The 11,093-nt window shown below is 49.8% G+C and overlaps 1 protein-coding gene across 3 annotated transcripts in view; it reads right to left on the bottom strand.

The window, feature by feature from the left end:
* Positions 1–8,235: 8,235 nt before the first annotated feature.
* Positions 8,236–11,093, bottom strand: part of AP2B1 (adaptor related protein complex 2 subunit beta 1) — a 63,153-nt gene continuing 60,295 nt past the window's right edge. For all 3 annotated transcript variants that reach the window (XM_035139184.2, XM_035139183.2, XM_035139185.2), the window contains 2 exons: positions 9,301–9,455; positions 8,236–8,481 (listed from right to left, as the gene is read on the bottom strand). In XM_035139184.2, the coding sequence (XP_034995075.1) occupies positions 8,407–8,481; positions 9,301–9,455 (230 nt within the window). In that variant the 3' untranslated portion in view covers positions 8,236–8,406. The remainder of the gene's footprint in view (positions 8,482–9,300; positions 9,456–11,093) is intronic.

Raw genomic sequence — 11,093 nt, 5'->3', positions numbered from 1 at the left:
CATAAGAAGATCCTTCTGGATCAGGCAAAGAATCCTGTTCTCACAGTGGCCAGCCAGGTGCGCTCTCCCCTTCTGTGGTTTCCAGCACCTGGTATTCAGGCGCATTGCTCCCTCCGATCGATCGTGGAGGCAGAGCATAGCCATTGTGGCTACCGTAGTAGCCAAGGACCGCCCTCTCCTCCACAAATTGGTTTCATCCGCTTTCAAAGCCATCCACCCATGTTGGCAGCCATTACTGCCTCCTGTGGGAGGGAGTTCCACAAATTAACAATGCGCTGCGTGAAGAAGTCCTTTCTTTGATCAGTCCTGAATCTTCAAACATTCAGCTTCCAGGCATGTCCACAAGCTCTAGTGTTGTTAGAGGGGTAGAAAAACCTCTGTATCTGCTTTCGCCAGCCATGCAAAATTTTATATTCCATGCATAATTTTATACATGACCCACCGTTCCTGCTTCCAGTAATTATGTTACATTTTCTCTCGTTGTTGTTGTTGTTGTTTTTAACTTCCTTACATTTCTGCCCTGCCTTTCATCTATCATGTGGCTTCTGAGCATGTCACCCATCCAGGAATTGCCCGGGCCTATTTAAATGGGCATGTCAGGAGAACAGGTGTGGCATAGTGGACCGAGAAGACCTGGATTCAACTCATTGCCCAGTTAATGACATTTGCTGCATGTGCTTTTAAGCCTGTCGCTTTCCGAGCCTGATCTGTTCTGCGAAGGACCTTTGCTGAGTGGTAGAGCACTTGATCTGCATGCACACGGTCCCAGGTTCAAGTCCTGCCAAGCAAGGCTGGGGAAATATCACCTTGCCTAAAACCCTGGAGAGCTGCCCCCAGTTAGTGCAGCCAATATTGCGCTAGATGGGCCAAGAGACCGATTCAGCAGAAGGCCTGTGAACCTATTTCTAGCCGCCCTCTCTTCAGAACCACAGAATTGGTGGTAGAGCATCTGCTTGGCATGCAGAAGGTCACAGGTTCAACCCCCAGGCATCTTCAAGCTTAGGGCTTGACTCGGGGAATAAGGGAGCTTCCTATGTCCCTGTTTAAATCAGCCCTTCCATGAGGACTGGAAGCTTACTTGATTCTTAGGAGAACAGTCTGTATACGACGACGACGATGACTATATTATACCACTTACATGCAAAAATGTATTCTAAGTGGTTTGGAACTACAAAATCAATACATAATTAAAATACACAATAAACAAATCCATTAGGGCATAAAAAGACATCCTTAATTAAAATATACAGTAAAACAAACAATTAAAAAGCGTTAACATCTGGAGCACCCCCCACTTAAAGCGATAAAATAAAAAGTTAAATTTTGCCTTCAGAAGCTGGTGGAATGCCAACACTGATGGGGGCTTCTTGTTTTCAGCAGGGAGCGTATCCCACAACTTTGGTGCTACTATTTCCCTGCATTCACTCATTAAAAGCTGCTGCTGCAGGTAAATCAGAGGAATGTGGAATTCCACATTATTTCCAGAAAAGGTTTGTGGATTTGCTTCAAAGAAGCCCCCACCCTCCTGGTTTAAGTTCAGAATATCTTGAATGCTGAAAGGAGGAAAAAAAGCTGGTGCCATCGTTTCTTTTTTTCTGAGTTGCTTAGCAAATTTTTAAAATGAAAAGTTTGGCCTCTGAGCCTGTTTGGATATCACAGCGACAGACTCATCCTTCCTCAGACCTGGAAGATATTCTTCTTAATTTCATACATAAGAGGCTGATTACAGTTACTCACAGGAGGGATGCACTCTGCACATGAGCAGATACTATTACTTCACATATTCAGGACTGAGCCGTGCATTGCATATTATGCCCTAATGTGCTCTGGCTCATGTGAAACTGTCGTGTCTTTTAGGTAGACTACTTGGTTCTTTAAGTTAAGAGAAACGATAGTGTTTTGGATGATGAAAATTAAAATTTGGGTGGGGTGGGGTGGGGGAGAAAACCTGATTGCAGTCAGAAATAAGTGTTCTTGGTATTTTAAGGGTTTTTTGTGTTTGTGCATATTTTTTGGTAATGGTGCAATTAATATATCAATTCAAATTCATTATATTAATTCAAAAACTTACACACTGTGTGGTATGCCTTACTTTCTAAATAAGAGGCAGTGTGGGTGGAGAGACGAAGCCTAAAAAGACTTCATTTGCTCTCAGCCCCTTGGACCTATCTGTGACCCTGAAGCTTCCTATGGTCCTGAAATTCCTGACCTGACTTGCCCTGGGGAATGTGGCACCAGACCCGAATGCGACATCAGCAGAGGTTTCACACAGGAAAAAACCAAACCGGCCCATTCTGAACAAACTTTAAACGAAAGGAATCAAAAGTGTGCACATACCAACAAAGCAAAGGTAAAGAATCTTCTACTTTTTCTAGTTCTGGTGTTTTAGTGTTTTATCTGTCCTCAAACCACCCCCACCCCCCAAACCCAGTTTATTACACAGTTTATTACCCAGTTTATTAGGGGACCCAGGTGGTGCTGTGGGCTAAACCACTGAGCCTAGGGCTTGCTGATCAGAAGGTCGGCGGTTCGAATCCCTGTGACGGGGTGAGCTCCCGTTGCTCGGTCCCAGCTCCTGCCAACCTAGCAGTTCGAAAGCATGTCAAAGTGCAAGTAGATAAATAGGAACCGCTATAGCGGGAAGGTAAACGGCATTTCCATGTGCTGCTCTGGTTTGCCAGAAGCGGCTTTGTCATGCTGGCCACATGACCTGGAAGCTATACGCCGGCTCCCTCGGCCAATAATGCGAGATGAGCGCGCAACCCCAGAGTCGGTCACGACTGGACCTAATGGTCAGGGGTCCCTTTACCTTACATTTCACTTGGATCAGCCTTGAGCAATTTGATACCATTCAGATATTTTGAACCACCACCACCACCACCATCATTGTGGCTTTAGGCTCTGATAGAGTTTACTGCTACATTTTATTCTTTGTATTTTGTGGTTTTAGTGTGAATTGTATTTATTTTAAATATATACCACCGTTCACCCACATATTTCCAGGCAGAGCACCACAATAAAAGAGATCCCAATACAAAACAGGAACGTCCAATGTAATTTTTATAAATGTGCATCTTCGTTCTGTTGTATTCTACCTTGGGAGGGTTTTCTGAAGGGCAGAATACACACACGCACGACTTCAAACTTCAGCAATATGGACTAGAAATTTGATTTTTAAAGGGGGGGATAGATTCTAATGGAGTTGAATTCTCCTCTGAATTCTGCATCCTCCTGCCAACACACAACATACAGGGAAAACACGTGAGGAGGAAAACTCTTCTCCACAGCAGCTGGGCACCTCTCGGTGGACTCTGGACGCCTGCAGAATGATCAGGATTCAACAGCAGCAGTAGCAACAAGGCAGAGGCTGAGATCACAAGACGATCTGAGGCGAGGAAGAAAGTGCAGCCAAATCCCTGAGCGGAAGCCTTTAAGGGAGTGAAGACACTTGCTTGTATTCACAAGCAGGAACAAAGCAGGAGGAGACAGGCAGCCACAGGGATTCTTTTGCAACAATACATGGGAGCCTGGCTTTTATACATATATATAATAAAAAGCCCTTCCCTCTCCTGTAGTGGGAGCTTTCAGCTCACCAGGGCAGGGCATGAAGAGCGGAGGGTGTCAAAGAGGTTCGGGGGCTCAAGGTGCAGAACTGGCCCCCTTTACCCCAGGCTAACCATTTCCAAAGCACGCACTGTGCCAAACCAAACAGCTTTGGTTCCACAGAACCCCCACCCACTACGAGGGGGCTCCCTGCTGCATCTCTGCAGGATCCACTGGTCTACTGTGCTTCCTGCCAATCAGCTTCCATGGGAGGGGTGAGTCATTGCAGTGTGTGGCTGGGTAATTCATTCACTGCCTAACAAGAAACAAAGCGGGATTTCCAGACTTCAGAGGCGGCTCACCGTTGCTTCCCTGCGCCAGTCTCTGATCCGAGTGCAACCGCCTTCCAAATCATGCCCAACACGCAGCTCATTTGCCAGCTCACTGAGGGCAGGAAGTTCTTCCTCTGACACCCTCCTAAAAACCCCCACAGAATTCCTGAACAGGAAAAAGAAAAGGAATACAGGGAGCAGATATCTCAGAACCACCAAAAGCCAGGGGGATTGGGACCCACCCTCCATTTTCCCCCTCTGGTTTCTTCTTCTTCTGGACCTTCACATCTCTACTTCCTACATGGGGTAAGCCAATTCTGATTCCGCTTAAACTTTTGAGAACTGTCTTGCTGTTTTACATCCCCCCCCCCCATCCTGCAGTCACTGGAACTCTGCAAAAGGGGTGTGAGGATAGATCTGGATGTTCACATTACAAAGATGAGAACTGCATTGCAAATATCCACACCATGTTCCATTAGAATACAGTATCTTGAACATCAGGCGTCACCTTGCAGCACATTGTACAGCTCGCCTGGTCCCTTGCAAACAGGCATGCATACAGGTGGGACAGGCTGGCTTTTAACTTGCAACGCAGAACGCTGCCCATAACATGCATACCATTTGCCCTTCTAGCCTGACGTTCAAGGGAAATTCCACCTTCGACGTTAACGTGATATTCTGATTCTGCTTTCGCCCTCGGAATGCAGATACATACAGAGCCTGTGCTGGCAATTCTTCACGCTTGAAACATGAAATGTCAAACTGCGGAAACGCCTGTCTTTAAATCAGGCCACTGCCATTAGACGCGGGCTAATTAATCAGCCCTGAGTGCTCACTGGAAGGACAGATCGTGAAGCTGAGGCTCCAATACTTTGGCCACCTCATGAGAAGAGAAGACTCCCTGGAAAAGACCCTGATGTTGGGAAAGATGGAGGGCACAAGGAGAAGGGGACGACAGAGGACAAGATGGTTGGACAGTATTCTCGAAGCTAGGAACATGAGTCTGACCAAACTGTGGGAGGCAGTGGAAGACAGGAGTGCCTGGCGTGCTCTGGTCCATGGGGTCACGAAGAGTCGGACACGACTAAACAACAACAATTAGGCAGGGCTTCGGCCACATTTGCTCCTCAGTCCCCTGCTCTGGCAAGTCTAGGGCCTTGTCCCACCCTCCTCCTGAACAAAAGCACCACCACCAGGCAGCCAGATCTGTGTAAATGACATTTATTGATGATACAAGGCAAAGCTTCATTCCACCCCCCCCTCCCCGCAGTCAAATGCCTCAGAATGCAGCAATTTTGAGCAAAAACAAAAAGTACCCTCCACCCCACACTTCACAGCATGCAGACAAAAAGAAACACAGCAGGAGGCCCAGCAGAGAGACAGAGAGAACAGGGGCGTGGTGCATTTCTGGAAGGTCCCGGGCTTGCAGCCGCCATTTTGTTTCCGTCTTCAGCAGCTCCATTTTCCCTGGGCGTGGTGTTGCTGGGCACCACTGAGGCCGCAATCACAATATACATTTAAAGCACCTTGATACTGCTTTGAGCAGCCACGGCTTCCCTCAAAGGATTCTGGAAACCGTAGTGTGTTGAGGGTGCTGAGAGTTGTTAGGAGACACCACACTACAATTCCTGGAGTGGTTTAGTAGTCCATCGTCTCTTCACACAGAATTCTGTGAGGGGAATAGGGGAGTCCCCCCCAAAACGCACAGCACCCTTAACAAACGGCAGGATCCTTTTGGGGGAGCCACGGCTGTTTAAACTGGCATCATAACGCTTTTGAAATCTGAATGTGGCCCAACACCGAGTTGGAAGAGTTACCCAAAGGTTACCGCCACCAGCCCATCTCTCCTTCAAGAATTTCACATCCCCCGTTCTTGAAACTGCAATGGAAGTGGTTTTTCGGGGTGCACTAAATTCTTTACCTCCTGAAGAACACAGCAGGGAGAAGTCACTTTGTGTGTGCAATGTCTCTTTGTTTTTTTAAAAAAGAGTTGGGCCACAGGGTGCTTCAAACTTCGATCCAGAGGGGGCTTCACTCAGCCCCTTTGGGACGTCTCAATAAGGCCGAGTAATTGCAGCCTGGGTAATTGGGTCTGAGGGGATCGGGCCCAAACGTTTTCCTTGGCCTCCAAGTTCACACCTTTCACTACTGCAGATTCTTTGGCCCCAAATGGCAACATTTCAGAGGCACCGTTGGCCTTCTCAACCCTTAAGACGCTTGAGCTAAGCTCCCCAAATCTCCTGCCCCAAACTGCAACCGCTGTGAGATCCCGTTTTGTTTCTTGGAGCAGCTTAGCACAGGTGAAGCAGCAGCAGCAGCAGCAACCCAAACGGCAGCCACATTGACTTTTCCCCCACAAGAACAGGCCTACAGCCCCCTCTCCATGCGCTAGGTGCTCAATAGCACAGCTTGGGCAATTAGAGGCAGGTGGCAAAAATGAGGTTACTGAGCCCCTGGGGTGGGGGGGCTCCTGTGTAGGGCTGCTGCCCCTTGGCTTGCTTGAGGGAGTCTGTTGGACAGCCATCTTGGGGCCTTCAGAGCCTCAGAAAGGAGACCAGCTCCTTGGATGACGCTTCACAAAGGGTCACAACACAAGATCTTGGGGAGACAGCAGCCGCGAGGCCATCACTGTGAAAATTATTATGATGGGATTCCTTATATGTCAATGATTCTTGCTAGGGGAAGCTAAGCTCCTGTGTGGTTATAAGCGGCAGTAAAGGAAGTCACCTGGCACATTTTTGCCCTCTAAATGTCCCCCCCCCCCAGTCGGGGTCTTTTTTGTTTGTTTTTTTAAGTGCTGGGGACCCAACAGTCTTGCCTGTCCCCCTTGCCCAGCTTGGTTCTGGTGAATAAGCTTTCCTGTCAATTCCACTGGATTTGACCCGGATCCGTGTCATGGATTCAGGGCCAATAAAGCAGCAAGAGGCCGGCTGGATCAACCCCACCCCTACCCCCTCTTCCCTCAGTGTTTAATGCCATTCCTGGTTTCTTCTCCCGTGCCTTGCAGAAGAAGGAAGGCGCCTCCGTCTTCTGAGGGTGGAGGAATCTGCCGAAAGCTAACGGGAGGGTGTGAATGAAGCAGGTGCTGCTCCAAACTCTGTACATGCACAGAGGGCCCTTGGATATCGAGGATCTGCTCCCTAAGGTGAAGCGAGGAGCTGGCAGTAGGAAAGCGGGCATGAAAGGGAGGACCAAATTAACCTTTCCTCAGTAATGGGGCACATTTAAGTTTAGGGGTAGGCAAAATGTGCGCTCTCCCTCCCCGGATATTGCTGGACTCCAGCTTCCCACCTTCCCTGATCATCAGCCATCCTGCCTGCAAGGGCCGATAGGAGTCAGAGCCCAGCGACACTTTCCGGAGGGGCCACAAATGCCCCACCACCACCACCACCCTCAATAACAGTTGCTAGCCAGCAGTTTGAACTGGGTGCCTCTTCGACTGCACCCAACTCGGCCTTGAGGAAGGACTTGGCCCCTATGTGGAGAGGGCCCCGCGCTTCCTTAATGATGCCATACATGCGCCGTACCGTTAGGAAAGGCAGCTGCATTAAATGCAGCCCCGGAAAGCAGCTTTTGTGAGATCCATGCAGGCGCATATTGGAGACAGCTCTCTGGACACCTTCCACACCACCTGAGGCTCCCTAGAAACAAAAGCTCTTTCCAGCTGTAAGACACAGCTCTGGGTGGTCCTTTGCTCATGCTGAAAAGCTCCACGGGTCAGGAAAGACTGCCATGTTTGCAGCAGGCAGGATTTTCAACCAGGGTGGGGAGAGAGCACACTTCAAATTTAAGGGGTGGGGAATGACACGTGCCAGTTCCTAAAGACCAAATTGACCAATACTCGGTGCTGTTTCCTACAAGGCTGGTCTCTTTCAGATGCCCCTTCTTTCAGCCTCGCCTGCTTGAGACAGCTTGAGACAGAAAAATAATATCATCATCGTCATCATCATCATAAGTACACAAATGTTAAAGAATAAAGTGCGGTGTGTATGTTTTTCTCAGGCTGGGCAGAGATGGTGTGTGTGTGTGCGCGCGCATGTGTGTGTCTTGAGTGTTCAAAATGAGACTGCATGTTCTGAAGTGTCAGCTAGAGGCCTACAGTGGTTCGAGAAAACGCAAAGCGTTGGCACGAGATGGAGAAGCCCCATGGGGAACGGATGAGCGAGACAAGACGTGGCAACACGGGACTGGCGGGAAAATGAAATTATATTACAAAAAGGAAAAACGGATGGCGCAAAAAAAAAAAGTGGTTACAAACTCCTCACAGATGCTAAAAGTATCAAATGGGACGACTTCCCCCCTACGGTTACCAGCAACGTGGACACTACTCGCTACCTTGGTTTTGCCTCAGCGCGTCGCACCGAGATCTTAGACAACAACACAGAGCTTTTTTCCCCCTCCCCCCCCACGCCAAGAGGGTTCTGGGCCTGCACCGGCAAAACAGGGGCGGCAGAGTGTCTGGAGTCAGCCCCGTCCCGATCTCCCTGCGCGGTGAGGCCGGCCGTCAGCAGCGGCGGCGCCTTCGACGGGCTTAGTTTTTCAAAATGGCGTCGTAGACCTGGTAGACGTAGTGGGAGACTTCGGGAGCTCGGCATTTCAGAGAGAGCTGTGGGAGAGAAGCAGGCATGAGAAGAAGGGAAGGATTATTTGAAGGCACCTGGGAAGTTGGGGGGAAGCGCAGAAAGTTGTTGAGACAGGTTTCAAAGGCCTTCGTTTTCCTCCCTCCTCATTTCCCAAACTGAGGTTTAGAGATTACCGCGGCATAATTTCTGACTCGAGCAAGACCCTGTCAGCCCTTAACACTTCTGCCACAAAAGACCTGCTGGAGGCTGGGGCCATGTTGAAGGCGTTACTACCAGTATGTAAAGCCCTGAACAACTTGGGACCAGTTTGCCTGCAAGATCGCCTTGCCACTCGACAGCTTCTATCTGCGGAACTGGCACCGTTACAGGGGCATATCATATTCGTTCCGCAGTTGTACGAAATCAAACTTTCAGCACGGCGGCACCTAAACTTTGGAACTCCTGACCGATTTGACACCAGCCAGGCGCCTTCGCTGTTCAATTCTCGGCACCTGCTGAAAACATTTCTGTTGAGACAAGCCTACCCAGACATGCCAAATGTTGGTGTGTTTTTAGTTTAGCACGGGTCTCAATTTTCCTAAATGATCTGAATTGTTCTTTTTCATTGCTTCTACCGATTTTCCTTTTTGTAAACCGCATTGAGGTTTTCTACAGTGAACAAATAAATGGGAAGGCAGATATTTATGGTGCCTTTCCTTCCCCCAGCCACAGGGCTGGCCCCATCATTAGGCTGCCTCGGGCGGCAGATGCGAAAGGGGGGACAGTGAGGCCACAGCAGCGCTTGATGCATGTTCTGCCCAATACTCCCAGGCCAGCCCCTGCCAGTGGGGGGGGGGTCTTACCGTGTAGTTGGGGTTCCCTGGCTGAATGCGCAGCTCAGCCAAGATCCAAATGCCATTGGTGAGCTTCAGGGATTGGTACAGCATGTCCTGTCCTTCCACATTCCTCTTGGCGATGGTGTAGACGTTGTTGTTCTGGAGCTTGCTGGAAACGGTGTCTGTGCACAAGGGCAAATAAGGAAGAAAAACCTCATTAGATCACACGAAGGATCCAAGCCAGTAGTGTGCTTCATTGGGGGGGGGGTGCCACTGTGAAAAGAGGGGCTAGATTGGCCCCTGACCTCATCCAGCAGACTCTTCTTCTGTACATTGCTCCTGACACACTCTCCAAAGGCCGGGTGCGTGTGTGAGTGGGTGAACACAGAGGAGAGACATAAAGAGCTCACCCCCGGAAACATTAGAGTGCTGTTCAGTTGCAGTGCCATCGAGAAACATCTGCACACCGTTGACTAGCCTCACTTCCCCAGAGCTCTGCTTAACGTGCAACTCTCTCATTAACTGCCAGGAATCTCCACATTTCGCGACACAGCATCCTCCCCATAAAACGCTGGCTATGCACGCCTTCTCAGCACGGAAGCTGGGCTTCCCCAGGTGCAGAATTTGGAAGGCACTGCTGCCGGGTGGGCCAGATCAATGCCTCACACCCAAATAGACTCTGGAATGGCTGGTTGCAGGGGGTCACACAAGGTTCACACACTCATCTATCTACACACACACACACACACACACACACACACCACACCATGTTCACAATCTGATGGGCTTCCCTGTCTTTGGTTGCTGTGGAAACACAGACACAACACAAGCGCCTATCCCTTCCCAGGGCTGAAGTCCCTTTCCCATCATACAACTTTATCCAGGGAAATGACGCCCCCACAGCCCACCTAAAAATGCAGCTGCAAAACAGCTGGTGACATAGCAGGCTGCAATCACGGGGCTTTGGGAGGAGGGTGGGAAACTCGCCAAGCCCGCTTCATCCTACCCTGCAAGGGGACTAGCGCTTTGCAAAAGCCAACTCCCCAAATCGAAACCAGAATCCTCAGTTTATAGGGTGGTGGTGTGGCAAACACGTTCAATTTTGAAAAAAACAACACAAAGCCACCCCTTACTTTGCAACCAGTGAGAGGGGGGCATGGAGGGCTCAATCTGGCTGGCAGATCGGATTCTTATATTGCCTTCCCCTCGTGGGCCAGGTTTGGCAGGTGGGTTAAACACCTGGCACCACAATTATGTCAGGCAGCCCTTTTCCATGCTTTTCTTACTATCCGTATTTTAATAGACTTGTTTTTTATGTTGTTTTAATTCTGTTAAGAGTTTAATTCATTTTTGACGATTATCTTTTATTTGTTTTCAGCTTTTTATATTCTCTGTGTTGCTTTAATTTGTGTAAGCTGCCTTGAGTTCCTGGTCTGGGGGGAGGGGGGATATACATAAATACAATCCTATCCTATATAATAATGTCCAAGTTGTCCCTGCGTCCAAGCTGTCCCGTGTGTCCCTGGGGTACTGCGCATGTGCCCCAGGGATACAGGGATTGGACAGCAGAGACTGCGCGCGCGCACTCTCCCCCCCCCCCCTCTGCCTCCTCCAACCGCCGCTCCCGCCGGACACCGCCTCACTGCAGGGCACGTCAGGGAAGCGAGGGTGGAGGCCGGCGAAGGCCTCCTCGCAACCCTCCCTGGCCCGTGAGAGGAGCGGCGGTTGGAGGAGGCAGGGGGGGGGAGAGTGCACGCGTCCTTCCTGTCGGGGGCTGGGGGAGAGGAAGGAAGGAGGAGAAAGCGCTCCTCCGTTCCTGT

Source organism: Zootoca vivipara, chromosome 15 (assembly GCF_963506605.1).
Source record: "Zootoca vivipara chromosome 15, rZooViv1.1, whole genome shotgun sequence".
In the NCBI taxonomy this organism is placed as follows: Eukaryota; Metazoa; Chordata; class Lepidosauria; order Squamata; family Lacertidae; genus Zootoca; species Zootoca vivipara.
Note: the sequence above shows the minus strand (reverse complement) of the source record. Positions and strands in the feature narration are given on the sequence as shown.